Source organism: Penicillium verhagenii, assembly GCF_028828195.1.
Source record: "Penicillium verhagenii strain IBT 33310 chromosome Unknown utg000002l_segment0_segment0, whole genome shotgun sequence".
NCBI lineage: Eukaryota > Fungi > Ascomycota > Eurotiomycetes > Eurotiales > Aspergillaceae > Penicillium > Penicillium verhagenii.
The window spans coordinates 1,935,867-1,963,492 of record NW_026643166.1 but is presented as its reverse complement, the minus strand read 5'-3'; the positions used below and the strand labels follow the sequence as shown (position 1 = coordinate 1,963,492).

General features: G+C 47.7%; 11 protein-coding genes across 11 annotated transcripts; 6 read left to right on the top strand and 5 right to left on the bottom strand.

Moving 5' to 3' along the window:
- Nucleotides 1-397: 397 nt before the first annotated feature.
- N7466_000714 (uncharacterized protein) lies at nucleotides 398-1,312 on the top strand (the record flags this gene model as incomplete). Its single annotated transcript, XM_057160112.1, has 3 exons — nucleotides 398-437; nucleotides 506-912; nucleotides 971-1,312. 3 exons carry the CDS (start codon nucleotides 398-400, stop codon nucleotides 1,310-1,312), a joined length of 789 nt encoding a protein of 262 aa, XP_057026360.1.
- A 300-nt stretch (nucleotides 1,313-1,612) lies between these two features.
- N7466_000713 (sterol esterase) lies at nucleotides 1,613-3,263 on the bottom strand (the record flags this gene model as incomplete). Its single annotated transcript, XM_057160111.1, has 3 exons — nucleotides 1,613-3,009; nucleotides 3,060-3,139; nucleotides 3,229-3,263. The coding sequence occupies 3 exons, from the start codon at nucleotides 3,261-3,263 to the stop codon at nucleotides 1,613-1,615; spliced, it is 1,512 nt and encodes a 503-aa protein (XP_057026359.1).
- A 268-nt stretch (nucleotides 3,264-3,531) lies between these two features.
- On the top strand, nucleotides 3,532-4,083 carry N7466_000712 (PET191 family protein; the record flags this gene model as incomplete). Its single annotated transcript, XM_057160110.1, has 3 exons — nucleotides 3,532-3,556; nucleotides 3,663-3,804; nucleotides 3,903-4,083. The coding sequence occupies 3 exons, from the start codon at nucleotides 3,532-3,534 to the stop codon at nucleotides 4,081-4,083; spliced, it is 348 nt and encodes a 115-aa protein (XP_057026358.1).
- Nucleotides 4,084-4,415: 332 nt separating this feature from the next.
- N7466_000711 (dolichyl-diphosphooligosaccharide-protein glycotransferase) lies at nucleotides 4,416-5,971 on the bottom strand (the record flags this gene model as incomplete). The annotated part of the gene is made up of 4 exons (XM_057160109.1): nucleotides 4,416-4,835; nucleotides 4,906-5,612; nucleotides 5,667-5,777; nucleotides 5,830-5,971. 4 exons carry the CDS (start codon nucleotides 5,969-5,971, stop codon nucleotides 4,416-4,418), a joined length of 1,380 nt encoding a protein of 459 aa, XP_057026357.1.
- Nucleotides 5,972-6,353: 382 nt separating this feature from the next.
- On the top strand, nucleotides 6,354-6,680 carry N7466_000710 (NADH:ubiquinone oxidoreductase subunit NDUFA3; the record flags this gene model as incomplete). The annotated part of the gene is made up of 2 exons (XM_057160108.1): nucleotides 6,354-6,537; nucleotides 6,634-6,680. The coding sequence occupies 2 exons, from the start codon at nucleotides 6,354-6,356 to the stop codon at nucleotides 6,678-6,680; spliced, it is 231 nt and encodes a 76-aa protein (XP_057026356.1).
- A 2,036-nt stretch (nucleotides 6,681-8,716) lies between these two features.
- On the bottom strand, nucleotides 8,717-9,708 carry N7466_000709 (putative transcription factor RfeG; the record flags this gene model as incomplete). Its single annotated transcript, XM_057160107.1, has 3 exons — nucleotides 8,717-9,409; nucleotides 9,484-9,528; nucleotides 9,589-9,708. 3 exons carry the CDS (start codon nucleotides 9,706-9,708, stop codon nucleotides 8,717-8,719), a joined length of 858 nt encoding a protein of 285 aa, XP_057026355.1.
- Nucleotides 9,709-11,956: 2,248 nt separating this feature from the next.
- N7466_000708 (DNA-directed DNA polymerase eta) lies at nucleotides 11,957-13,930 on the top strand (the record flags this gene model as incomplete). Its single annotated transcript, XM_057160106.1, has 1 exon — nucleotides 11,957-13,930. One exon carries the CDS (start codon nucleotides 11,957-11,959, stop codon nucleotides 13,928-13,930), a length of 1,974 nt encoding a protein of 657 aa, XP_057026354.1.
- A 1,010-nt stretch (nucleotides 13,931-14,940) lies between these two features.
- Nucleotides 14,941-17,414, top strand: N7466_000707 (uncharacterized protein; the record flags this gene model as incomplete). The annotated part of the gene is made up of 4 exons (XM_057160105.1): nucleotides 14,941-16,068; nucleotides 16,146-16,516; nucleotides 16,570-17,158; nucleotides 17,220-17,414. 4 exons carry the CDS (start codon nucleotides 14,941-14,943, stop codon nucleotides 17,412-17,414), a joined length of 2,283 nt encoding a protein of 760 aa, XP_057026353.1.
- Nucleotides 17,415-21,191: 3,777 nt separating this feature from the next.
- Nucleotides 21,192-22,452, top strand: N7466_000706 (Carbohydrate-binding WSC subgroup; the record flags this gene model as incomplete). Its single annotated transcript, XM_057160104.1, has 5 exons — nucleotides 21,192-21,300; nucleotides 21,364-21,632; nucleotides 21,758-21,802; nucleotides 21,866-22,357; nucleotides 22,429-22,452. 5 exons carry the CDS (start codon nucleotides 21,192-21,194, stop codon nucleotides 22,450-22,452), a joined length of 939 nt encoding a protein of 312 aa, XP_057026352.1.
- Nucleotides 22,453-23,450: 998 nt separating this feature from the next.
- Nucleotides 23,451-24,824, bottom strand: N7466_000705 (F-box domain and ankyrin repeat protein; the record flags this gene model as incomplete). Its single annotated transcript, XM_057160103.1, has 1 exon — nucleotides 23,451-24,824. One exon carries the CDS (start codon nucleotides 24,822-24,824, stop codon nucleotides 23,451-23,453), a length of 1,374 nt encoding a protein of 457 aa, XP_057026351.1.
- A 480-nt stretch (nucleotides 24,825-25,304) lies between these two features.
- N7466_000704 (uncharacterized protein) lies at nucleotides 25,305-25,555 on the bottom strand (the record flags this gene model as incomplete). The annotated part of the gene is made up of 2 exons (XM_057160102.1): nucleotides 25,305-25,426; nucleotides 25,471-25,555. 2 exons carry the CDS (start codon nucleotides 25,553-25,555, stop codon nucleotides 25,305-25,307), a joined length of 207 nt encoding a protein of 68 aa, XP_057026350.1.
- Nucleotides 25,556-27,626: the final 2,071 nt, after the last annotated feature.

Sequence of the window (27,626 nt, the reverse complement as noted above, 5' to 3'; positions counted from 1 at the left end):
ACAATCGTAGCACTGACTCTCATACTCTTTCTTGCAAGAGGTGAAAAGGAAGAAAAAGAGCAAAGTAGTAGTAATTTGGACGAGCCATGTCATAGCTAGTTACTATCACATCTATCATTTGATCTAAATTGAATGACCAACCCACCGCCAGGATGTCATTCCATGCATTCAGGTCGCACGGACAGAAAAAAAAGCTCAAGCCACAATCTATTTGTACTGCGGCTGGGCTGCATGTGACAAGTCATGTAAACGAGACCATCGGCTGCATACTCCAGATGTCCGTACAGCCCTCACCGATTGTTCAGCTGCAAAGCGACGATCTGCTACTAAACTGGCGGACTCCCTTAGAAACCCCCTCATCCAGACGAAATCTACTCTGTCACACCCCACCAAAAGCATGTCCGTAAACAAGAACTTGGCCGGAAAGGTAGCCCTTGGTATGTATGAATTTCTCATCCCGTATTGATCCCACCATATTCACCGAAACTGAACTTTGTATATGCAGTCACCGGAGGAAGTCGAGGCATCGGCGCCGCAATTGCCATCAAGCTCGCTGAGCATGGCGCGGACCTTGCTATCAACTATGTTTCATCAGCGACGGCCGCAGAGGCTGTCGCCGAACAGGTACGTTCGCTTGGCGTAACTGCCATCACGGTGAAAGCGGATGTGTCCCAAGAGGAAGAAGTCAGCGCCATGTTCAAGACGGTTATGGAGAAATTCGGCCAATTGGATATCGCGGTCAGCAATTCGGGGATCGAATATTTTGCCGATCTTTCGGAGACGACGGGTGCAGATATTGATCGAGTTTTTGGCGTGAATGTTAAGGGGCAGTATTTTGTTGCGCAACAGGCGTATAAGTATATGGCGGATCATGGGCGGGTCATGTTGACTTCGTCAATTTCGGCAGTGAAGGTATGTAGTATGCTAACAAAGAACCTTGGAATGAATTTCATTGATGACTTTGGCCTAGGGTGTTCCCCATCACGCTGTCTATGCTGCCTCAAAAGCTGCTGTTCAAGGTATGACCAAGTGTCTTGCTGTGGACTTCGGCCCGCGCAATATAACTGTCAATTGTATTGCTGCCGGTGGAGTTAAGACGGATATGTATGATGAGAACTCAGCTTCGTATTTCCCTGGTGGGGATAAGATGACGCCGGAGCAAATCGAGACTCTGCTGTCAAAGTGGTCTCCACTGGGTCGAGTCGGGCTTCCAGAAGATATTTCAAACATCGCAGCATTTATTGCAAGTCCCGAATCACAGTGGCTGACTGGTCAAACCTTCAGCGCCACCGGAGGTGCTTATATGGTTTAGTCCCAACTCCTATTTCGAGTGAAATAACATGACCTGATACCTAATGCCAGCGAGATGATGTAACTTGAAGTGAGTAGCCTCTCAGGGGGTTGCGCAAAGGCCAAAAAGCCCGTTGTATTGTGTAGATACCTAGTCGTGTATGTTGTTTTCCAAACAAAAAAGCATTGAATCAAAAAGTAAAAGCAAAAGCAACAAATTGAAAAAGCAAAGTGCAGATGGCCTATATGCCAAGGGTATGTGCGTGAGAAGAATGCAGATGTACTACATGAGTAGCTCTGAAATAATGAAACAACCAAAAGACTAAGGTGCTGCACCATAAGCAGGGTCAACCCCCAAGTTTGTCCGATGCCTTGGCAGCGAGCTATTCGAGGCATGCGTTGGGACAGAGGCCTTGTCCTCTAGTAAAGTAGTTGGGGTTTGTTCGATATCATTGACGCCATTAACATGAACACCATTGACATTCTTCGCGCCATGTTTCTCCAATGCATCAAAGACATGATGGAAGACCTGTCGGTCTACATCCGCGGCCCACAAGAAGTCCAAATGCTCATAAGTGGGTATAGGCTTGGCGACAGTCCCACGAGGCAAGCCCTGTAGCATGACATTGATATCAACAAGGCTATCGCTGTCACCATAAAGAAGCACAATTGGTGTCTTGATATTGCGGGTTGGGTACTTCACGGGTTTGTAGAAGCGCTCGCTGGCAACGATGCTGAAGGGGGTTTGCAGCTCATCGTCATAAAACTGAAAGTTTTTATTGCGAATAATTTGGAACCAATGAACAACTGATTTTGTACTCGTGAAAGAGTAAAGATGGAGGTAAGCGGCTAGTTTCTGGGTTCGGGTGATATTGCGACCTTGCCAATTGAAAAGAACTGAAAGGGCGGTGTCGATGATGCGGACATAAATTGGGGGATAAAGAATTGTCTGCCACATTGTTGTCGAAGAAAGAATGCTGCGTCGACCAAAAAGAAGGAACAAGAAGTTTGGAGAGGCTTTCATGAGAGAGTCGACGATGCGATTACGCAGGCCGGACGGTGCCATTGCCGGTGCCAGGGCAACGAAGACATCAACCTTCTGATTGAGAAGTGGGTGAATGGAGAGTGTCGCGAAAGCTTGTGCGGTACCTTGCGAGAAACCAATGTACGATAAAGATGGCTGGGCAGTCACATCGAGGATGTACTCAATGCTGTTGGGAATATCGTGAAAGGCGAACTGATCAATGGAGAAGTCCCAAAACTCATTCGATCCAGGTGAGAATTGGATGGATTTCTTAGCATATTTGTTACCCCGGTTGTTACCCAACCAGACATCATATCCCTTTTCGACCAGCTGGAAGGGAAGGCAGCGTTGCTCATCGGTCAATGCGACCCACACTTCACTTGACATGAGGAGACCATGATGAAGATAGACGACTTTCTTGTTGATTGAGCCAGGTCCCTGATTGACTCGCATATTTTCTTCCCCCCTTCGGTAGGCTAGTCGATGCAGCCCAAGGAGATATCCATCGGTAGTCTGGACGATGTGCTCCTCAGCCTCGTATCCAAACAGGGCGCACATATCGACGAAGTCGGACGCCTGAGCGATGGATGAAGCAAGGATTTCTTCCTTTGTGCGAGTATCCTGTGCTTCTTTTGAGATGAATACATTGAAGATCTTTTTCGACTGGTCGTGGCAAAATCGGATTATCGGCGATGCTGGCTGCACGTCAGTTGGTAGCACGCGGTAGACAAGCGATTTAACTCACGAAGGCAGAATGTGATGAGATGAATGATAGTCTCGAGGAATACCAGGATCAGAGACCCTAGCAATGCTAGATACTCGAACCTAAAGAGGTGCGACATTCAAATGTTAGTTGCCGAGATCTCTAAACCATGTTGTGGTACTCGGAGCTCTAAGTTCCACTGAACACTTACCAAAATAACCTCCCTAGAAAAGGTACCCGAGACATGATGACTGGTTTCCTATTTATTCATGCAGAATATTTGGACGAGAACGAAGGTATAAATGTACACTGACAAGCCTGCGAGTGATGAAGAAGATCAAAAGCAATCAATTGACAGATTGACATCCAAGGTCGCGACGTCATCTGCACATGTGAAAGCGTCCAAGGCGCGGCGCTTACTCATCCGGGGTCAACCAATTACAATCGAGTTGTATGATCCGCCTGAATTTGTCCCGGAGATTCCACTGACAGTCACCCATTCTCAGAGATCACGATGCCCAGCTCGTGCTCAGATATCAGTGAGTTTAACTCCCATAATGATGTGGCTTAGGCGTTTCTCATTATAAGCACACATACATTCCCAATTTGTTTTTCCACCCAGCGCGCTGACCACCATGTTTGTAGGGGAGGCATTGGCCGAATGCCTGCAGGAGTCGGACTGCATTATGGTCCAGCGGCACACGCCGCGTGAGTGCCTGAGCTCTCCACTGGCAGAGCAATTACCTACAAAGTGCCAGCAGTTGAAGAAGGGATTCAGCGAGTGCAGGTGAGTACATCACTCGGCAGTGCTGGACTTTGGACAGTCTGGCGTTGTGATGAAATTCTGGACAACTGTGGCTAATTCTGGGTTTTCTATCATTACAGGCGTGGTATGATCGATATGCGCAAACGTTTCCGAGGAAATCACCCGATCTCTATGGGCAAGAGTGACGGACAAGGAACCCAGTCCGAGCAGCTGTATGCTGGGCGTCCGGCGTATACGACTGTCAAGGAAATCAGCGGTGATGAGGTGCAGATGGACCCTGAGAAGACTCGTGGTCTGTAAAGAAATTCTGGGACATCTACGGGAAGAACGATGCAACTACGGAGCAGCATGCTTCTTGCTGTGACTTCTCTATGTATTCTACAATTGTGTGGAAGTTCGCGTTCATGCTGGCATGGTCTGGAGCTCTACTATTTCTCTCTTATCATTGAAACTTTGGCGTAAATTCGAATCTCCAATCTCCCTTGGAACTGTGCATATAAGACACCCGTGGACGATAAAGTGCGGGGAACTCAGGTTGATTTGTAGCCTAAGAATACATATGCAATCGCAGGAAAGAAAAGAAGAGTTTATGTAATTTCACATCATCATTGGGGGTAAAATTGGATACATGTTCACTGGGTCTTCTTGACCTTGTTTGCCGCAGGTGCCGAGTATAACCAGACAACGACGAAGGCCAGGAAACCTCCGATCACCGACCACAGACCGGCGATCCACACCCAACCGCCAGTGATAGCCCAGCTGCGAGGGTATTCATCGTGCGCAAAGTGGCGCACGGTGACCTCGTGCTTCTCCTCAATACTGGTGAGGAAGGGACGCTTGTAGTTAACGCGGAACGAGAAGATACCGTGTTGGTCTGGAATAGTGAAATCGGTGCTGTACACAGCGCTAGTTTCGGTGCGGCTGATAGGCTTGAGGGCCAAGCGGTGGAAGGGTGAGAGCATAGTGAATTCAAGCTGCAGCTCATCCTCGGCGGGGACCTCGAAGGGTACCCACTTGTCATAGGAGTATTCCGAGACCTCAATGCTGAAAACCTAAGAAATAGACATAGTAGTTAGTATTCAATCAGAACAAAAAGGGCTTGGTAATGTAAGGTTGACGCACAGTCTCGTTCTTAACACGGTAGATCTTGGGGTTCAAGTTCTCAGCGGCCACCTCACCATCGGTGGCCAGGTGGTGCTCAATCTTTCCGACTTTCAGGACACCAGTCTCCTTGAAAGCCCAACCAGTCAATTGCTTAGCAAACTCACGGTTGACCGTGGGAACCTTCTTGCCGTTGGGAGCCTTGACAGAGCCGGAGAACCACTGGTCCTCCAGAGCCTCGACGGAGCCCAGAACAACGAAACGGGCCGAGTTGAGGGCTTGAACAGCCGAGACAATGTTCAACTGGGAGCCAGTGGCTTCGATGTCGTCGGGCGAAGGCATCTCCTCCTTGGGGTTGTACGCGTAAGCGGTGGCAGGAGCTCGCAAAATCGGGGCAATAAGCTGACTGTCGCTACCCAAGGTCTGGGGGGCGACACGCGGGAGAGCGAGAACACCCTCGCCATCAAAGAATGCCTTGACATCGGAACGCAAGGAACCAGGGCGCTCGAGCAAGAGAACATCGTGCTTCTCAGCGGCAGAGATTGTGTCGTAGTTGAAGTGGTCAAGAATGACGGCGGAGCGGTCATTGGACAGATGGATATCAATTTCGAGGAGAAGGGAGCTGATGGCGCTAGAGGTGGAGGCCTTGCCGGAGAGGGCGAGGAGGATGTTGCCATCCTTGTTCATAAAGTCCAGGATATTCTTCGGGGTCAGGTTAGGGCCGAGTCCTAATATATTTAGTCAATTAAAGGTGTCCACCATGTATAGTAAAGAGAACGCACCCTTCGACTTTGGGGGAAGGATAAGGAGGTGGTCGTAAGCTCTTTCGCCATGTTCGAAGAGGGACAGCTTGTCACTCTTGGGGGATTCGAAGGACAGATCATATCCGCGACCTATGAATTGGTGTCAGCAACCATTCTTCAAATTTGTATCATTGTCAATTACCTTCCAAATCGGACCACAATGTCGAGTAAGCACTCTTCTCTGTGGTATCGTCCAAGACCACCAACAGGCGGCTGCCAGAGCTACTCAGAGCATTTACCGAAGCCACAAGGGCGCTGACAAGCAACGCAAGGCACCACCGCATTTTGAGGATATTTCCGCACAGCGGAGCGGGACACCTTGAGAAAATAGAAAAAGGAGGAGAGGTGATGGGGTTGGTGAGGGGAGAAGTTCGGAGTTGTATAGATCGTCAGAAAGGGCGACGTGTTAATCGGGCGGATGCCAAGACTCTCGGGACCTTGCAACACCTCCGGAACCTTCGAACCTCACCTCTTCCCCACGGTCTGTCGATTTTGATCCTCGCCAACGGTCCAGCCCTCTCGCAACACTACAAGATCCCAGCGGTCTCGCTTGTCCTCGGTTTTTCACACCTGAAATTGTGGTCTAAGGAGTCTTTCGGACTTTGACGCCGCATTTATCGAAAATCTTCACCTCAAAGTCTTGTCGATAGACCTTGTTCCTTCACCATGTCTGCCCCTCAATTCTGGTCGACTCCCCTTCGCTACATCCGCTGGGCCGCTCACGAGAAGCCTGCCATTTTCTTCTCCCTGGTCATTGGCTCCATGGGCCCAGTTGCGCTGGTCGGCTTGCCCCCGCTCCGTCGCGCTCTTGGCGACGTTGACCCAGAGCCTATTCCCCTGTCATATCCTCGTAAGAAATCCTCCTGAGTGGTCAATTATACCTACCGGGTATACTATCTACTATACTTAATTGCCTGATTCTAACCGCTATCTTCAATGCGCACAGTTCCGAAGGGCCCGCGATCGATCCCCCAGGGATTCGATGACGAATAAAATACCAATAAAACATCGAGCTGCTGAAGAACAAATCCCATGCTTGACAAATTTTTTTTGGTCTCAGAATGGATGCGCGTTGTTTGAGATGGAAAGATGAGGAAATTCGCAATGTTGCCTTCAATAACCGAGGTTAACGTCAGGGCTGTTTGATATAGCCTGGGCTTGTTAACCAGCAAGAAACGATCCCATTTTTGATTGTTTCTCCCCACAAAGAGGCGTTTTGATACCAATCTTGTTTGCGTATATGGTCTCGGCACAGTCGGGGATCGAGACCACTGCGCTGCCAGTGTATGTACTATGTTTTGAGAGTGATCATATAACCAACACCGAGTCGCTTTCCTGTTCAAACTGGACACGTGCCGTGCTGCATATGAAACCCATAGGTCACTAGATCCGAGAGTGAAAACTTTTAGATAGATAGATCCTTCCAATTTTGACATCAAGGTAGATATGACCTTAAGGAGTTTGATACCTAGATTGTAAGCTTGAATGCTCTGCGGTACATGTCTTCACGTTGAGCCTTTCAAGCCGCGCTTTCAATTTTATCATATGCTTTCAAACATACCCTGTTCATGCTTACAAGGCCAAGTACCCAAGTCGGCGTTGAAGACCCTTGGAAAGGACCCCAGGAAGTTGCCGTGGGACAACCGATTTAGTGGGAACAAGTGTATTATACATGTAATATTGCAGGACTGTGAAATTCAAATAGAAGAAAGACAATTTGAGAACGACAGCTCATTTAGACTGTTGCCATTAAGATATAGCCTCGGAAAAATGGATTCGAGAATATGGTAGTAGTAATCACTATCAACTACCACACTACCATGGCCATGGTCTCAATGCTAAAAGCCCCCGGGCCGGATTGGCTCCAGGGCTCCGGGCTGGGCAAAGACTGGCGCTTCAATGTTGGCTAGCCGGTCATGGGTTATGCGAATACTCAAAACTACGTCGCAATAACAACTGGACCTTTCTTAACTTTATAGCCCTATTTGAACAAGCAAACACCAATTCAAGAGGTACGAGTGTTCAATCCGGTTCAAACTTCCAGTGTCACGGGCACAATAGCTACTGCGTTGATTCAAAGGTTGGGAATTTTTGAGCCCTGAAAATGATTGATCTTGAACGATCCAGAGAGAGAAATGGCTGTGAAAGGTTCAATTATATTGATGAGACCAATCAAAACCAAAGCGTCAACCACAGAACGGAAAACGCCGTATATGCTCATATCTACATGTAGTTCGTTCATCAGCATCGCTTTATCAAAGCAGTCCCTCCCATCAGCCAGAAGGCTCCGATAAAAAAAGCAAACATGCGAGGCGCGAGCCGTATGTCCCACCATAGGTAAAGTCAAAAGTCCCAAAGGGGAAAGGAGCAAAAATGGCTAAAAAATGAGAACAAAAATCCTGTACACCATCAAAACAACCGATGAAGAAAAGATATAATAATAGAAAAAGAAAATCATGACAAGAAGCCCAGTGTGGCTTATTGGGGTCCAGTCATTAAGGATCAGGGAACAAAACACCTCAAACCCGAGGAAAGCCACCGTTTTCGTGAAAAGAAACCCCGTTCAACGCATAATACTCCTAACCGGCCAACTGCACGATAGCACAGAATTATTAAATGTGGAAGACCCTTCTGGTGGGCCTTGCTCCGAGTCACAGACCCGAGATGTGGCCAATGATATCCAGTGGGGGATTCAGTCCGTGTGGAAAGAAATGGCATCCATATCCGACGAATCGTGGAAATTAGGCCTGACTTGGACCATGTACTTGATGAATTATGTTCCTATCTAGGAACATCCCGGACTTTCAGGAGTGGAGAGGTAAAGAAGAAAGCAGAGTCGACTGTTTGTTGAGAGAGAAAGAAGTAGAAAGGATCCAAGGTGATTTTTTTTTCCTTTGTCGACTTTGTCAAGTTCCAGGATTTCATCATAGTCCAAGGTGGCATAATAGATCATTTCATCCAGTGGGCCACAATGGGGGAGAAAAAAAGGCATGCAATGCACAGAACAAAAACCTCGGTGCCAAATTGTTTTACCGCCGGCGGTGGGGGTCTCGTTCTCTGGTGGGTTGCGGTCTACTGCGTTGCTCGTATTCCGGGGTATATCTTGGCTCCATTCCTCCTATCCGGGGATCTGGGGCAGTAGTAGGAGGGTATGCCATGCCGGTGGTTTGGGGAGAATAGTCCGACTGGTCATTATAGCCGGGCCCTGGGTATCTGGGGGCATTTCGGCCACCCTCGTAACCATATCCGGGTGCGTAGGTATAGGAAGCGGGGTGCATGTCAGCAGCCGTGACCACGGGTTGAGAGGGGCCAGAGTAGGAAACTTGTGGTGGGGGGTACGGAGCTTGGCCTGATCCGTAAGGCGAATGTGTAGGGTTGTAGGAAGAGGGGTTTTGGTTGTAGGAAACAGTCTGGGGTCCAGGATAGGAGCTGGGGGGGTATTCCATGTAGGCCGGTGCCGCCGGAGCAGCACTAAAGGTAGTTGGGGATGGCCCCTGTTGTTGTTGTTGCTGTTGTTGCTGTTGCTGTTGTTGTTGGCGAACCTCATGGACAGCGGAAGTGGCATAGTTGGCTGGGCCAGAGTTAGGAGGGTGTGACATGTTCACATCTTGAATGTAACTACCTCGTGGATAGCCTAGGTCAGCCCGACGTGAGACATCCGCCTCCCACCGAGCGGAGTCAGCCTTGATATCAGCAATCATTTCCTGTTGATCCAGATGGTCCTTGGTCAGATGGTGTTCTCCTTGTCGGTTTGGGCTTGCTTTTTATTGGTAATAATCGCAACATATCCACTTACTGATGTGAGATTCCGATAAGCACGAATAAAAAACCCCGGGCGGCCCTGTGGTTGGGGGTCAGTCAAAAACGATCCAAGATAACATAACGAAGATAGAGAACGGACTTCATGGCTGCCAGGTCGCACAAGTGCATCATTTCCAAGGTAGCGACAGATATCTGCTTGGATCACCTCGCGGCTGATTCCATCACCGGGGATAAAGTATTCATTTTGACGGCCTGTCATATTGTGGTCCTTGGGGAATAAAAATGTCCGGGAAGCAGTTCAATGGTATCCTCAAGTCCGGGCCAAAAAAAAGAAAAAAGGAAATTCCAGGGTATTGAGATCCTTTGGTAAGTTGGGAGGTTGTGGGATCCGTTATATTGGAAAGAATGTACAAGGTTTGCTTTGGATTTCTATAGAGCGACCGGTGTAAAAGATGCCCACAGTCGTCACCACTTTAAATGACGGGGAGCAAGGTCGAATCCTGAGGGAGCTTTTCACTGATTTCGAATATAATCCACGGATGATGGCCAAAAGAAGAGAAAGAGGATCCTAATGGTCGGAAGAGCAAATAACTGGTGTCCTTTTGTCCAGGGGGAGAAAATCCAGGGTATCCTTTGGAGTCCAGAGTGGTTGTCCAGGGCAAATAAATCAAATCAATCCTAGGGAGATAAAAATATCGAGGTCCAAGGTCGAAGAGACTAAATCAAGTCTGCGAGGCTGAGAGCGGGAGCAAATGAAACACCGAGGCGAGATTTCAAGATTCCACTGGAATGTTTGGGAAGTTGGAGGGTTCCACACTTCCTAGCTTCCGTTTTTATAGAGATGTCCAGGTTCTTTTCCCCTGGAAAAAATCAAGTCGAGAGAGGTGGGAGGTGAGAGGTAGGGGGGGGGAGGAGAGAAAGTTGATGATGAAAGAGAAGAAGAAAGAGAGAAGAGGAGAAGGGGCGAACTAAAGTGGGCAGGGCGGTTGGGCCGTCCTCTTGGGCTGGTGCCACGACTCCCCCCACTTCTCTATCAAGTCAAGGCGTGAGAAAAAAGCATGCACGGTCTAATACGGCTTAGATTGAGAAAAAAAAAAGCAAAAAAGAAAATTCCCCCCAAAAAATCAAAAATCAAAAGTACTCTGTACCACTCTGTCCGTAACCGATGCTAAGAATCCACAGACCCTGGCTAATAACCCAAAGAACCCTGAGTCAATCCTTGTCCTAGTCTTGATCCTAAAAGACGCCGTAAAGTTTGTCAAAGGCCGATCCCCCATAGTCTTATCCCAGCTTGGATTGCTCCTTAGTCTGTGCCCTTTTGGGTATACACTTTTGGCTCCCAAAGGGGATTTGATTGGTCTTCATTGACTTCAAGTACCCAAAAGTACACTGTGTATACACTGATTGTTAGGTATATATTGAGCATTGGGTCATTCGGATCATCTGGAATATCCTGTAGCGGTCAATCTCATAAAAGTGACTAAAAGGTATAAGTAACAGAGTACTTTCTTGTGGCGAAAAGACCGGGATTTTTTCCTCCCGAGCTCGTGAGCAAGGCGGCCAGGTGGGACAAATCGGAGTCTAGGAGGACCACGGGGGATGATCCTCACCCTCCTTCTGTCACAGTGGTTGCAAGCAAGGGACCAATCTGCGGCTAGATCGGTGGGATAGCGACAGACCGTTGCCACCGAACCGCAGGACAAGCGTTGGGCATGAATGCGTGTTGGGCACAACTCCGTCAGCGGGTGGGCCACTCAGCGCTCGGCTATGTCAGCATGGCGCGAGCTAAACGGGAGATCACACATTGCCCAGGTGGTTCTTGTCGGGTCTCGACCTGTAGAGGATGGTGGGAAAAAGAACCTTGGAACGACTTCTTTCAATGCTGACGAGATTTAGGTTTCAACGTGGATGTTACAGTTCACGGATTTGAAAGTCGTCCACGGGTCACTCCTGAAGAATTGAATCTGAATCTTGAAAGGTCCACCTGGCAGCTATCGATCCATCATGACATCTGGTCTGAGTTCACGAGTGGACTCCGCAGCAGTTACGGTAGTACTGTACGTACATATTCACATGTACACATGCAGGCACTGAGATGGGTTTTTGTTAAATTCCCAACTCTTAAGTAAATCGGTAGCTAAATATGCCCCCCCGAGTCAGGGATGATAATGGTACCTGGCCTGTCAAGTTCTAGACATGAAGATACATCCAGCCACCCGGAAAATGTAGCCATAAAAGTGATGTTAACAGTGATAAGCTGGAGTGTTATGAAATGGTTCCATAGATCTCTTGTTTGTTTATGTTTGGAACCCGAAACGTAAGGCTCCGAAAAATACACGTGCCTGCACTAAGCCCTTTTAGGACATCAATCCAAGGGTCGCGAGAATCCCCATCATATCCCAAATTGGTTGGAAGAGATCTCTCATCCTATCCTAGCTAGGATCATCCTAAGGTTCCAAGGTTGCTGCACACAGGCCATCACTCCTGACCATGACGAATAACCAGGCATGTCGTCTGCAGACCCTACCAACAGCCCCGATGCCGTGAAACGCTCCCGCTACACCTGCCGCCACCTTCAATTGCTACGCCAAGGCTCCACAGCAACACCTTTACGCGCCATTGCGCATATCGACCTCGATGCCTTCTACGCCCAGTGTGAGATGGTGCGCCTGGGCATACCTCGCGACACCCCACTTGCGGTGCGGCAGTGGCAGTCGTTGATTGCCGTCAATTACGCGGCGCGAGCGTTCGGCATTACTCGCATGGTGACATTCGAGGAAGCCCAAAAATTATGCCCGAATATTATCCTGCAACATGTTGCGACTTTCAGGGAGGGTGAGGGTGGTCGCTGGGCTTACCGGGACGACTCATTTCGGAGTGTCAAGACCGATAAGGTGTCATTAGATCCCTATCGAGCGGCATCGCGCAAAATTCTCCAGACGATGAAGGACGAGGTGCAAAGGTGGTGCACGGATACATCAGAAGGCGGAGTCAATGGTATTCCCCAGGCACCTACAGTCTGCGTGGAAAAAGCCAGCGTTGATGAAGTCTTTATTGATCTATCTCCTCTCATATATTCTGTCTTGCTTCAGAGGTATCCTGAGCTCCGGCCCATTGTGCAAGACGAGAAGAAAGATGCCGAGCTGCCTTGCCCTCCTACTACGGCGTTGCAATGGGGGTCTGATACTACGCTGATAGACTTGGATCTACATGAGAGCGAGGAAGATGACCCAGACTGGGATGACGTTGTCATGATGGTGGCCGCGGAGATTACGAAGTCTGTCAGAACCGCTGTTTGGGAGAAGTTACAATACACCTGTTCTGCTGGCGTTTCTCGAAACAAGATGCTTGCGAAACTAGGCAGTGCTTGTAATAAGCCTGATAAGCAGACTGTGGTACGGAATCGTGCCGTTCAAAAATTTCTGGGTGGGTACAAATTCACCCAGATTCGAATGCTAGGTGGAAAGTTGGGAGATCAGGTCACATCGTTCTTCGGAACTGAGCAAGTGAGTGATCTTCTCAATGTGTCCCTTGAACAGCTTCGCGCCAAATTAGACGATGACACTGCGGCTTGGCTGTATAATACCATCCGAGGAGAGGATCGCAGCGAGGTCAATCCTCGAACGCAGATCAAATCCATGTTGTCGGCAAAATCGTTTCGTCCTAGTATCAACTCGATTGAACAGGCAGAAAAATGGCTGCACATCTTTGCGGCTGATATTTACGGTCGCCTCGTCGAGGACGGTGTGCTTGAAAATAGACGTCGTCCTCGGATAATCACTATCCATCATAGAGTCGTGCAAAGTCGCTCCCGTCAGATCCCGATCCCTGGCTCCAATACCATTGATGAAAAGTTGCTTTTTGAACTGGCCAAGACATTACTCCGACAAGTGGTGTCAGATGGGCAGGCGTGGCCGTGTGCAAACCTATCGTTGAGTGTGAGTAGCTTTGAGGACGGCGTGGGTCAAAACAACGCCATTACAGGCTTCCTGGTTCGCGGCGATCAGACAAAATCTCTGATTAATGCGACCAGACCTCGTGATGCCGACCCTACTACCTCCAGCGAGCAATCCCCGGTTGGTAAAAAGAGAAAGATTGATAATAATATCAAACGCTTTTTCAATCAACCTCAAGCCGACGCTCCTGTCACATTAGAGAAAGGTCACCAACCTACACAAGTCCAAGGCCTACCAGTAATTAACACCGGAGAGGACGTTGCGGCTCAATTTGATGATACCTCGCAAATTCCGCAATTTACCTGCGAGCGATGCGACAAATCTATTCCCGAATACGACAAAGAGGAACATGAAGACTGGCATTTTGCTAAAGACCTAGCAACTCAGGACAGACAAGAAGCACGGGACGCTCAACAGCAAAGCCATACACCAACCAGCTCCCTCAGAGCAAATAATCGTGGCCGAGGAGGTCGGAGTGGCAGAGGAAAGTCCGAAAAGGGCCAGATGCGATTGGCTTTCCAATGAAAGGAGGAGTCTTTGTAAGAGACATGGGTGTGCTGGTCTTCTCCAGTGGCGATTTCTCTCCTTCTCTCTCTCACCCGGGCAATTGGTCCTATAAGACCCCTTGTCATATTTTCATACCCAACTCAAGCCTTCCTAACATCCGAATATCCGACGTCATAATTAGCGATTCGTTCCCAGGTTCAAGTTTCAACTTATTTCTGGTTAGACCCAAGCAAGGGTTCCTGATCTCAACCATGGATCCAGCCAATTCCCGATCTATAGATCTAAAAGTAAACAAAAGTAAACAAAAGTAAACAAAATAAAAACATGTCTTTTATCATGCACAATTACCACACATGCATATACTAAATGTGTTCACCCTTATACTCGTGTTCATATAGTGACAATAATCTGTGTGTGACATCAGCGGGTAGGCGGGGTCATAGGGCAGCGATCATGTCGTCGATGCGCGGCCTGCGCCCCATGTATTTCCCGACTCGCATCTGTGCTTTCTCTCGGTGCATACCTCTAGAATCTAAACAGTTTAGATTGTGATCGCTGCCTAGAAGTAACACCTTCTCTTCTCTGCCTTCTCTCTTTTTTACTCTCACGATCCACGTCATTGCTTGGCGGAATTTAATTTTTGGGGACATACCCGCGCGCGAGAAGTGATTGTCCAAGAATACCCCGCCGGGATACTTTTGGAATCAGATACCTCTTGCTGGGGCTCAAATTGCGTCAAGTACAGCAAGAAGCAAGTGGTACCCATACACACTCGTTCTGTGAAGCCTAATCGCTCCCTTGTTTGCACCCGAAGGCCCTGGTACAGGCGGTTTGCGACTAACAAGGAGGTCTGAAACTTTGCGATTGGGCAGTCACACCTTCACATCTAATGACTTGACGCCTTGAGAAGCTTTGATCACTTTCTCTTCTCAATTTTTTCCTTGTTCCCTTCCTTCTTATCGCCGGATAGTCTCGAATACTGTATCGACTTGCCTGCACCCAATAACGACGACCTCACAACCCTGGCCATGCCTCGCCGGGATCAACCACCCCCGGGGTACTGGGAGGGAGAAGATTTCGAATCCGAACGCGAAAGATGCCGACGCCCACGACGATCCGAGCGGTCCTCATTCGAAGAGGAAGTGAGATACAGACGTAGGGAACCGATGCCTCTAGTTGACGACATGGAGCGTATACAAATCCGAGACCGGCCTCCAAGAGAGTTTGTGCGGGAAACCTTCATAGGACCTCCTCGAGACTTTCCACCACCCGTGCGCATGAGAAGGTCGGCAGATGACGTCGGTCCCACGATCGAGCGGGAAGAGTCATACACGCGCACGCGACCACGGCGAAGTCACGAGCGCATTGACGAAAGAGAGACACGGCGCAATAGACGACCTCGCACTTCAGAATTTGAGGAAGAGGACCTTAGTTTTGATGAGCGAGAGCGACGCGGTCCACGAAGACCTCCGCCAGAACGAGTACTTGGAGAAGAAGAGATTATGATCCGACGCGGGGTAGAAGCGCCGCAACCTCCAGTCTATCGCGGTGAGATAGACGAACGACCTCGTGAACGACGATACTCTGACGTGCGAGACGAGGTGTTTGTTCGCTCCTCTGAAACACGTCGCAAGCCTCGTCGCCGGGACATGGAATTTGGAGCGGAGATGATCGACGAGCGGGAAGAAAGACCGCGGCGCTCAAACTATCGCAATGACCCATCACCGCCCATGTCGAAGGAAGAAGAAATAGTTATGCAGTGGAAAGATAGGCCCTCGCCACGGGAGCTTGAGGAAGAAGAGGAAGTTCGATGGCGGGATAAGCGGCGTCAACAAAGTCCACCACGGGCACGATATGGTCGAGGATCGCTAAGTGGATGGCACGGTGATCGAGAGGATGAGTTTGATGCTCGTTCCCAAAGAAGATCCAGACCCGATCGAGGAGAAACCGATGATGACGAAGAAATCGACATTCGGTCCTCGAGACGTTCCAACCCTAGATGGGAACAGACAGATGAGGAGATTGACATTCGGCCCAAAAGACGGCCCCGACACGAGCGAGATTTCGAAAAAGATGAAGAGGTCGACATTAAATCTTCAAGACGGTCTAGACCAGCGAGGAGCGAGATTGATGTTGCAGCTGACGAGGAGATGGATGTTCGCTCCTCAAGACGGCCCAAATCTGGATGGGCAGATAAAGAGGATGACGAAGAAATTGATATTCGCTCATCAAGGCGGTCGAAATCTGGTTGGGGGAGAGAGAAGAAGATGAAGAGATTGATACCCGACGAGAAAAAATTGTTGAAAGAGGTCCTCGCAGAAGAAGCACAGAAATCGAAGAGGTCATTACCCGCAAAGAAAGCCGCAAGTCATCCTCTTCAGGACGGAACCCGTCACCGGAACCTATACGGGCACCTCCAATCCACCAGGATTTCATAACGCACCATCGACACATTGATCATGGTTTGATAGCCTGGTACTTGCTTTCCTCTAGATCTGCCGCTAACTTCAAGCCAGGATTTGATGAAATTCGACCACCACGTATCTCAAGTCCGGAAAGCGACACTAGTGAAACCAGTTTTGATGAGGTTGATATGCACCGCCGGTAAGTATCTCCAGCTGCCCAATAGTTTCTCTGCAAGTAATTAATTTTGACAGGACTCGAAAAAACGTCCGGGAGTCCGAGGAAGATATTTCAATCACGCGTCGTGATGGGAAGGAATCCATTTCGCCGACTACTGTTCCGTCTAGTGACTTCCATGATCCATGGCGCTCACGCCGTGGTCCCCGGTCTCTGGGCCGGGAAGACGAGCCTTTGGTTACTGAACGCATCCATAGTCGTAGTCGAAGAACTATCCCTCGCGACCTCGATGAAATCGACAAGAAAATAGAGAAAATGAAAGCTTCGTCTTTAGCCGACGACGTTCCGCAGAAAAGTATCGACGAATGGTCTATTGTTCACGCGCCTTCGAAAGAAGAAGCCATTGAGATGAGCGGCGCCCTTGATATTATTGAGGTGGCCCCTAAAGGTGCCCCCAAGGTCGAATCTGAGGCTGAGGTTGAGGTCGAAGAGGAGGTCGAAGTTCAAAACAATGGTCGAGCTAGACCAAAGGTGCGCAAGGAACGACGCGATGAGCGTTGGACAGAGATCACCAAGGACTTGGTGGTTCGTGATGCTATCGAGGATATGGGGTATGAATTCGAAGAGACGAAAGAATATTACTATATTTTCTCGTTTCTTGAACCGGTAGGTTTCTTTGTTCGAACGGGGCGCCGGAACGGAAAAGGCTAACCTGGTCGCCTTGCAGGCTGATATTGACGAACTGGTTGAAGCTTCTGACCACATTCGCCAAACTCGACGACGACGGATCAAGGAGATGCACCGTGAGCGGGCATCTATTCCTGCCCGTTCTGCCTCTTTGGTAGGTAGAATGCCACCTCGCATTCGACTAGGGGGGAGACATGTCAGGGAGCGGGAGTGGATCATTGACGGCCACCGTTGAGATAGCCGCCTTGAGGGCCGGAAATGGAACTTTTACAAATGGAGCTCATGATTATGATTATTATGATGGTAATGGCATGGTATATGACTATGATTGGAATATGATAACGCTATACATGTTTGATAAATGAACTTTCACTGGTGTAGCCTGTCATACCTCGAGAAGAGGAGGAAGAGAAAGACGGGAATTATATACCTACCTTTTGAAGCCCTGGAGTAGCTCTTGAGATATTGCAACACTTGAGGTGATATTGGATGAGTCAAGAGATCAATTGAGGTCGGCCACCATTCAATTATCTTTGCTCTCATCCAGATGTCTCATCAGCATTAAATTTGGGACAATGAATATGCTTTGCATTCAAGATACGATTGTTTAAGGCAGCACGAAGACCTGCCCGTCAGTTGGAAATGGTATATCATCCAGACTCATCTAGAAGAACTGAATGAATATCAAACATTTGAATGAGGTGTATGAACCTTCTGGCCATACTTTGTCCTGAAGGTTGATTTTCTAGTTTTATTGGTATTGGACTCGGTCGCTCAGGGGGTTGAAGCCAGTATTAAAAGATTTACCACAATATTAGTAAACTTTACGCAGTATATAGCTTCACTATGCGTACTTATGCATGCTCATAAGTCAACATTTGAACATGAACTCTTATGTTCTAGACCGTCAGAGAGGGTGCTCTACTATGCACCTACGAGGGACGTACGGAGCACATTATCTCCGTTCAGCATTCGAAGGCATTTGCCATTACCCTAGAAATCCATTATTGAGGTCTCACAGAGACAATAAACAAAGAGTCAAGTTCTGCATAAGAAAAAAAAACCCCCTTTGTTTTTGTTTTGTATTTACTCATTGATATTCTTAGCATCACGGTACATGGGATGTATTCTTAGAAGCAAGCCACCACGTCAACACATGGAAATCTTTACCGGATCAACAAACCACCACCAATAACCCCTGTCGCCAAGCCCCAGCCCCAAGCCACCAGACGCAGCAAAAATCATGCCGGGTTCCTGAAAGAAGATACCCGACGAGAACTCATGCAAAGTCGACCATCCGATCCGTGTCGAATAGCCGAGTTGGTCGCGATGGCCCCCAAAAGACAAGCTTCTTGGGTCAGCAACGGTGGGTTGGTGGGCGATCATTAGGCATCTAGATCTGTGCCATTATGATCCTGGAAGTGTTCAGTTTGAATAGACTTGGAACATTTGAATGGAATTTTCCATCAAAAAAAAAAAAACGAAAACAAAAAAGATTCAAGGTTCATTCATGTTCCCCCTGCTCCGTGCCTACTCCGTACAGTGCAAGTGCAACCCAGTCCGCAGGATTACACATACATCCCTGCCGCCACCCGCGATATTGTGGTGGGCTTGTCTCATATTAATGGATGGATCAGGGATCATTTTGGGAACTGCGTGTATGTGGGACCCAAGAGAGGTCGTCGGGTCAGGTACCAGGCACCGTTTCTCCAGATGTCTATAGGAAACAAGTCCAAGCTGGAAAAACTCGAGATTAAAGGTTGAAGGCAGGACAATATGAATGGACGGGATTGAAAGCCAGAGTTTTTGGGAGGCGAAAAAGACGAAAAAGAACTGGGGCTCGGGAAGTGGGAAGTTTCAAGTTTCGAGATCGTCGTGTCCTGACTACTTTAATGTTGAACCAAGGGACGGACCTCGGGCGGATTCGAATGTTTCCAAGGATAAGGATGCAAGATACGGAGCGGTACCTGTTAAGTATTTGAAGCGAAAATCAGTAAATATCTGTTGGGCATCTGATGTGTATACTCTGTATATGGCGTAGTTCATGGGATGCATGTACGGGACAGTGGGTAGATGATATGTAACAAAGAAGTCCGGTCCGCAGTATGTAACTAGTATGTAGTAGTTAACTGCGGATGTACGGAGAAGGCGATCGATTACAAAGCGGATCGCGATCGAATGTTGGAATTTTAGAATATGTCATGGAGTCATTGACTTGGGTAATTTACTGTGGATCTTGAGTTTCCACTTTTCCAAGATTCCGTCAAGTCTGGATCCAAACAAATTAATTCCCCGTGAAGTTTACTATTGTATGGTACCAGCGGATACACCTTCGGATATCAGAAATATGTGATTCAGGGGGTGGAAAACGGAAAATAGAAAATACACAGATAAAAAGAAAAAAAAAAACCTGGAATTTATTTGAGGGGCAACATGGAATATAAGGGGAAAGATACTCTGGGATGCAAGTCCGGTCACACTCGGGTATTATTCTGGGCTGATCACCGTGATCGTCATCTTTGGCGTTTACGGGTAGAGTTTCCAATCAGAGTGGTGATGGATATCATATCAAGCACTTCATTACGTTCAAAGTTCAAAGGTCAAAGGTTGTGCTCCAGACCAGTTGGTCAGAGTGCTCTGGTAACAAAACTGTAAAAAAAAAGAAAAAAAAAAAAAAAAACCGTTGGCTTTACTGAAATGAGATAGGAGGGCTAGGGTGGTTTTATACCTGATTTGTGTTATTAGTGCAATCCTGAGACATGGAATTTCTGAAATGCCTGAGCACTACTTGGGGTTGTACAGAGTACATACTGGTATACTAGTATACCAGTATAGTATCTTTGATCTTAGTACGGGGTATGTGATTTTTTTGTTTAGATCTCCAGATTGAACATGTCTCTCTTATCTGTATAGGATTCTGCAGTGCATAACTTGTGGCTTACGGATGAGCTTTATGTGGCTTGTTTAGGTCGCAGCTCTGAGACAGACCAACGACCAATTTGGATCCACACATTACGTATGCTTGGCTTTAGCTTGCGCTATCGCCCCTCTTGTCACGCATGGGAAAAAAAAAGAAAAGATTACCAGAACAAAGAGTCAAAGAGTAGAGATTTTCTAAATTAAACAAAAATTAAAAAAAAGGTATGAAGGGCCAAGAATGTTCATGAATTCTTTAGGGTGAGCACCAGTTGCACAGTGCATTTCAGCTTCCATGTTACCCATGTTTCTTTTCTGTTTCTTTACCAATCTTACCGAAAAGTGGAACCACTCCAAATTTGGTATTTAGTTTACTTGTGCGCGTCCACTTTCGAGTCCTTTAAATGCAAAACAAGCGACCTACTGCAGGGAAAAAGAATCATTCAGTAGCCTTAAAACAATAAACTTGGTTTACAGAGAACAAATAGAATAGATCTATTTCTAAATAAAATAAAATAAAAAGAACCAAAGAAAACCAAAGTCATGTACATAACAAAGTCTCTCCTTATAGCAAATGTACTGTGTACAAAAAAGAGTCCCCACCGAGCTAGCGGCAATGTCGGGAGATAACTCAGTAACTCAGTAACTCAGCAGAAACGTTCCTAATCCCCGTGACTCTCTCATCTACCCTTTCTCCTCTTTTCTCCTTCCCCTACTCTTATCCAACCCGAAAACTTCCCCAGGTATTGACCAACTAGACAAGTTAGGGAACCATGAACATTCCCTTCTAACACTTGTCGTCGCCTTCGTTTAAAGAATACCCTGGTGGCTAAGTGGGGGATCATCAATCGCTTCTCTCAACCTTTCCCACGCAACCTGTATGCGTGATCGACATTCATCACCGGTCGGCACACGATTTCCTTTTTACATCACACACCCGGATAACAGCCCCTTCGCCCTTCCAACAAAGAATACTGCGTCTCGTTTGACCCGAGCTGGAAACCCAACTGAGGGAAGGCACAATTAAATCACACAAACTACAAAATTACGAAGATTGGTTGGTAGTCTGAGACTCGACATCCAACCTCTGCCCACCATGCACCTCTCATTTTTGCTATCGGCATTGGCTCTGCTGCCTCGATCCTTTGCAACTTCAACCTTGGCCTACTGTTCTACGGAAAATACTGGAGTGTCCGGTGGATCCTGTGCGTGATGAAGCGGGAAAGTGAAACCTCGGACTGAACCTCTGAGCTGACTATTCTATTTAGCATCGAGTACCTACCAATCGAACGGCCTCTGTGAAGGAACCTGCGCTGATTACGCCTTCGGAATTCTTCAACAAAAGCTGTGTTGGTGCTCGAATATTGTACCAGCGTCTGGTACTCGAGAGAGTACCACCAAATGTGATTCAGGATGTCCTGGTTATCCCGAAGATAGCTGTGGTAATTCTACCATGGGAGTATACGCCTATGTTGCAATTTCGGGAAACAGTGCGACCAGCACCGCTAGCGGTAGCAGTTCATCGTCAACCAGTACAGTAAGTCTTCCATTATGTTTTTCTCTTCACATCAGAGTCCCCCCCCTCTAGTCCCTTTTGATTATTCTGGTTTTTTTGAATCCGCGCGCTCTTTCATGGGGGTCCGATTTTAATACCGGAATTAGGGGACTACTTCAAGTTCAAGCTCTTCGTCGAGCACCATCTCCACTGTACTTTAACTAATCCCCGAATGCTCTGTGCTTGAATTCATTTCGCTAATTTTTTGACCACAGACTGATAGCTCCTCTTCATCCTCCACCACGACCACGGCTCCCACTGTCGCTTACACCACCTCTTCCGATGGTCAAGTTAAGACCATTACCGTTTCTGCCTCGAGTTCTACCTCTGGTGCCGATGGGAGTGCTGTCTCCACCACTAGCGAAAAGAGTTCTGGCCTGAGCGGTGGATCGATTGCTGGAATTGTCGTTGGAGTACTTGGTGGTCTTGCCCTGGTTGGCGCGCTGGTTTTCCTCGTCTTCTTCTACCGCAAGCGTGCTCGCTCATCGAGCCCCGTTCCAAGCCAAGATATGGCCGACCGAACAAGCCAGGGCTCAAATTGGTCTCGTGGTGTCTTCCCTGGTGGTGCTGGCGGATCCGACCTCGGACGCAAGGCCACTTTCACCGACAACCGCATGAAGACCTCCACCGCCATCTATCCCAACGGCCCTCGGGATAGCAGTGTCTCGCTGCAGGACAACGAGGACTACTCGCGACCTGTTCTTCGTGTATGTTATATATACTGTCGACATTCTTTCCCTCTCTGTATAAGAAATATGCTAACATTATATCTTATTAGCTCACCAACCCGGACGAAATTTGAGTCGGATTTTTCCATCCCCGTTTTTCTTCCTTTTCCACGCTTGACTCCGCGAGATTGCCCTCATCATTAAATTCTGAGCGAATCTTCCCAAAACAACTCCGTTATGATACCCAACCGTCCCTTGACTTCTTTCCTATTTTTAAGGTGGTGGCCGTGAAGATAAAGACCCGAAATGGAGGACACTTGAACCGGGGGTTGAAATTCAAGCAAAGCTCTTTTCTGTGAATGGACAAGGAGAGGATGAATGTGAAGGCACTTATAGTACCCGACATGAAAATGAGTCCTATCCGACCCCCTGGGAAGTGATGATCTGCCGTCGAAACGAGTTCACGAGCAACAGCATACATACCTGACATGAATACCGCGGATGATGGGTCCAGCCCATGTGATTCCAGTACATACACTCGACCCCTCTCCAGATCGCCCTATCTCCTTGATCTTCCTTTCTTCTAATTCTCATTTCATCCGTTGTACCATCCAGCCGGCTCCTTTTGCTTTCCTTTTGTTACTATTATTCCTAATCCACGTGGTCTTTACTCGTTTGGGTTTCAGCTATGGCGTTACCTCCCCTGGTCTTTTAGAGTGATAACATTCACAATCCCACTGAAGTCTTAAACAACTCCTCTTATGTATTTGTCCCAATTGGATTGGCATTGGACAACTGTCTTGTTCGGGGATTTAACCCCTTGGATGAAAATTTGCTGAAGTAGATTGACGTGGCATGATGTCTAGAGCGCAAGCTACGTCATGCCTAGTTCGTGGTCCAGACCAAGTCTCATGTGTCACTTGGAACGGTTGGATCTGAAATTCTAGGCCCGTTCTCGAATCAGATGTCTAGATGTTTACAAGGTTCTCGCCTATGGCCTTTTTATTTCCAAGATTTATTTATTTACCTTTTTTTTCTTATTGCAAACATGCCCAATCGAAACAGGTTCCAAGGTTGTCTTGATCGATGAATTTCAAATCCATACTAGTACCTCATGCACTGCTACCACTATTCAATATTCGACTAACATACGCACCGCCTCTTCATTGCCCAGAAGTTCAGCCAACTCAAGCGGTGTCCTCCCCCGGTGGTCCTTGACAGTCAGATCCGGCCGATGATGCCCCTCCGTGAGAATTGCACGAATGATATCTACATGCGCCGCCTGAATCGCACGATATATTGCAGTCCTTTCATGTGGTCCTGCCAAATCGACGTCAACCCCCTTGCTAAGCAGCAAACGAACCATCTCCGCCGACCTCACCCTAACAGCAAAGTGAAGCTCAGTTTGACCATCCAAAGTAAGGCAATCCAAAGCACATCCACCTTCAATCAAACCACGAGCCACATCGAAACACTGATGCTGCAATGCCACATGGAGACCTGTAATCCCATCAGGACCCTTGCTATCGACATCGATCCCTGCCGCTATCAAAATCAACGCTAGATTCTCTTTCTTGTTCTTGAGCGCCACATGAAGAGCCGTCCCGTAAAAAACAGAAATGTCATTCAGCATATCCCTGGATTCGGGCTGAGCAAGAATCACCCGCAAGACATCTTCGTCTCCGCGCAAAACGGCGCTTTGCACCAGAGAGGGCCTGTCCGCGCGAGCCGCCTTCACATCCCTCCACTTTTCTAGTGCCATCGTAATCGTCTCAATACTGTTCCGAACGACGATGCTCGCAATATCACGCGGTGCACTCAAATCCGTGCCGGCCATTATCAACCGCTGTGTTATCTTATCATCCCACGCCGCATGTTCCAGCGCCACTTGCGGTTTCGTGATGTCTTTCAGACAGGGATCGGCTCCGTACCTCAGAAGCAGGTTCACCATCTCCATATCCTGCTTATGACACGCGGTATGAAGAATCCATACGCCGCTGCAGTCGTATGAATTGGGATTCGCCCCCATATCCAGAAGGGCTTTGACGCCGTGGATTTTCCCCCTTTGGACCGCACTCACAAGCCGGCCTTCATTATTAAATCCGCGACGGGATAACGGTAGTGGTGGGATGACGGCGAATGGAGTGGCGCCAAGGCCAAGTCGGATTGGACGGTCTATGCCGGGGATCTGGTGCTCTTCGTAAAAATAGCTTTCTTTGTATACGTCCGCTGGGAGGAGGGCTTCGTTCCGCCCGCGCTGTATCTTTTCGGCGTCTAGAATGCCGTGGAAGGCTTTGCATGTTTGTGTCAATCGGACCAAGGACTGGGTGTCGCATAAGTTGGCGATGAGGAGGAATAGCTCGCAGGGGAGGTGGCCGAGAGGCATAGATGTGCTCGGTATATCCAGTGCAGGTAATGCATTCGTTGTGGGTGTTGTTGGTGCTCTGGTTACTTTTGACCCTTCGGTGCAGAAGTCGTGGGTCCGAATCTTCATGTCGATCCACATGTTGTTCTCTGGTCGAGTATTATGTACTGTGTACGGCTCTTTTATCTTCCTGCTACCACGAGTAAGACGGTAAGTAAATCTGTCCTGACCTAGTCTGAGGCATCTGTAGGGCATACTGTTGTGGAGTGTCCAGCGGATACGCCGCACTGATATCCAGAGTCTGGATTTGAATTGTACTAGTAGACATTTATAACAATGAAAGTCTTTCTTTGTGGAGTTCGCTTTATTTATATCAGCCTTCTTAGTTGAAAGACCATTCAAATAAAAGGCAACTTATAGCATTCAATCAATTGTTGGGGAGCGGGCTTTGTTCGAGATGTCTGCATTGTATGTTCACAGAGGCAGTGCGCCTGGGCAGGAAATGTGCATGGGGCAGATACTGCTGATTGGGTATGGTGCCGCCAGCAAATCTTAATTGAACTGATATCAATCATCCACAGGACAATATTTCATCAGGTAGCGCTCGAGATTTTGAAGGGTTCATCGGTCTTCAGACATCATAAATGTTTCAATGTCCTCGGCCCCGAAATATGAGGGCAGTGATTTCGCCACGAAGAGTAGGTGGTTACGGCCAGTATATTCGATGAGATGTTGAAACCAGTCTGTCAGATATTAGAATTATTGATCTCACCAGATTTGAACTTACATATCAGGTGGGCCAAATAATGCGACAAAGACTGTCGCTTTGTCGAATTTGAACCTTGAAAGTGGCTTGCGAAAAATGAAGTCATGGTGGGTGAGGCTGAGTTACCAGGGCGGCTACGACCCGAGGGCACAGGCAAATCAATGAAGTCTCGGGCCTTCAAATGTTCAGATGTTGACGAATAGACTTAGTTCCAACTTGATCCGCTGGCTTGGCCTATAACATTCATACATCATTGTTGAAACGTGTTAGGACATGTGGTTTCCCAGGGTGCGAGGTAGTCCGGATCGGGTAGATACTAGTTAGATAGACACAGGCCTGGGGGTAAGTGAGAGCTTCACTTTCCTTTCCTTCTCTCCTTCCTTTTCTCCTCTCCATCCCGCTTTGCACGAAGAATCCCATTACTGTTGTTTCTTCTGGCCTTTTCCTTTCGTTTTCCGTTTTCCTCGATCCAGTGTAGTCAAGGGTAGACACACGTTGTGGATCGAACAAAACGTAGCATCTCGCATGAGGGCAATGAGATATAACATTGATCGTACTAGGTACGTATGCAAACTTCCATGGACTGGATATACCTCCGGGGCTATATATGAGGGATGTATATAAGAGATGGCACAAGGCAGTGCCTAAAGTCGTGCATGAATGCCCCCGCATCAACAATCACTCTAAATATAGCATCGAAAATGAATGGCTCATGGTTAATCAGGGATAATCTTGCTTTATAGACGCTCTTGGAGATACTGAAAGCCGGTTCTCCTTCGAAACTGAATTTGGCTTTCGCACTGCAGCTTTCGCATGAAATTTGCACGGCTGGGCCTTACTCTGCTTGAGAGGACTAAGTTGTTTGCGTTCCCGCCGAGTAAGCTATTTGACCCAAGTCAACCGTTTCAATTTTACCTCCGTTCACCCTGTGGTAGAAGTCTATATCTGCACATGTGCATGGTAGTATTGAAGATCGGAAAGAATATCAAGGCCAGTGTTTTATTCAGCTGGAAGATGACATCTGGAAGGAGGGATTTAATGTTTGGAACATTGAAAAGTCCATCTTTGGCTGCATGTATCCCAGTGAAGGCAGATGCAGTACTAAAACTCACCACAGACCAAAAGAAGTAGATTGAATGCACGAATTGAATCTTAGAATATATTCCACGCTACTCAAGTGCTTATGTTCTCAAGTAGGCACTCCAGTAATTTCGAGCTCTATATGATATTCAAATGTACTGACAGCCGCATCAAGATTGGAGATATCTTGGTGGAACCTGCGAATCAGGATAGAGAGCTTTACATATAATTGCTTGCTTATAGAAAGAAACTATTGAATATTAGCCACCCGAACAAGAAAAACCAGCGCCCATCGGGCAAGAAGTAGAGGCAAGTTAAATTAAGATGATAGGTTTTTGAAGAATAATGATATTCCCTCAATATTGTGGTACAAATTAGCTAAGGGCATAACTCGGGGCCGATACACAGTTGTGATAATTAGATAGCATGGGAATTATGCTCTTAAGATGATAGGTACAGCTTCTTTCAATTAATTCATTGATACTTATTGGGTTTTCAGAATTTGAATACACTAATTACGAGCCACGTGTATTATATCCTTAGAAGTAATGGGAATGGGAGGTCCAAGGTCAGATCTCGATCGAACAGGCAACCCATGTCGATCTCGGGATGTGTTTTAGTGAATTTTAGAGGAAGATCAAGGGAAATTAACGGGCTGGGTTGAATTAGCTAAAGAAAAATCAAGGATCTATTAGAGACGAGGTTGAAGAACGGTATGTAGAATGTATCGAAGCTACTCTGTACAGTATCAAGTTTTTTTTTTGGAATTGGGGGGACTTTCTACTTCAACTTGCCCTTGAGAGATCCCTGCTTCTTTCCCCACATGCCGATCGACCCACACTGAGAAAAAAAAGTCCGAGAATGGAATTTCATGTGTGACAGTAGGTTGTGGTCAGATGGCAAGATGGGTGAGATGGTGAGATGGGTGAGATGGTAAGATCTGGTGAAACTTGATGCAAACCACTCAAAATGGAAGACACCGCGAATCTTCCCCACGAACTCTCTCCACGACAAGCTCCCCAGCCACCACCCACCAGCAAGCCTTCGCGTTCGCTTTCGTTCCTGTCGACCCTGATGTTCAGAGGGTTCTTTGACCC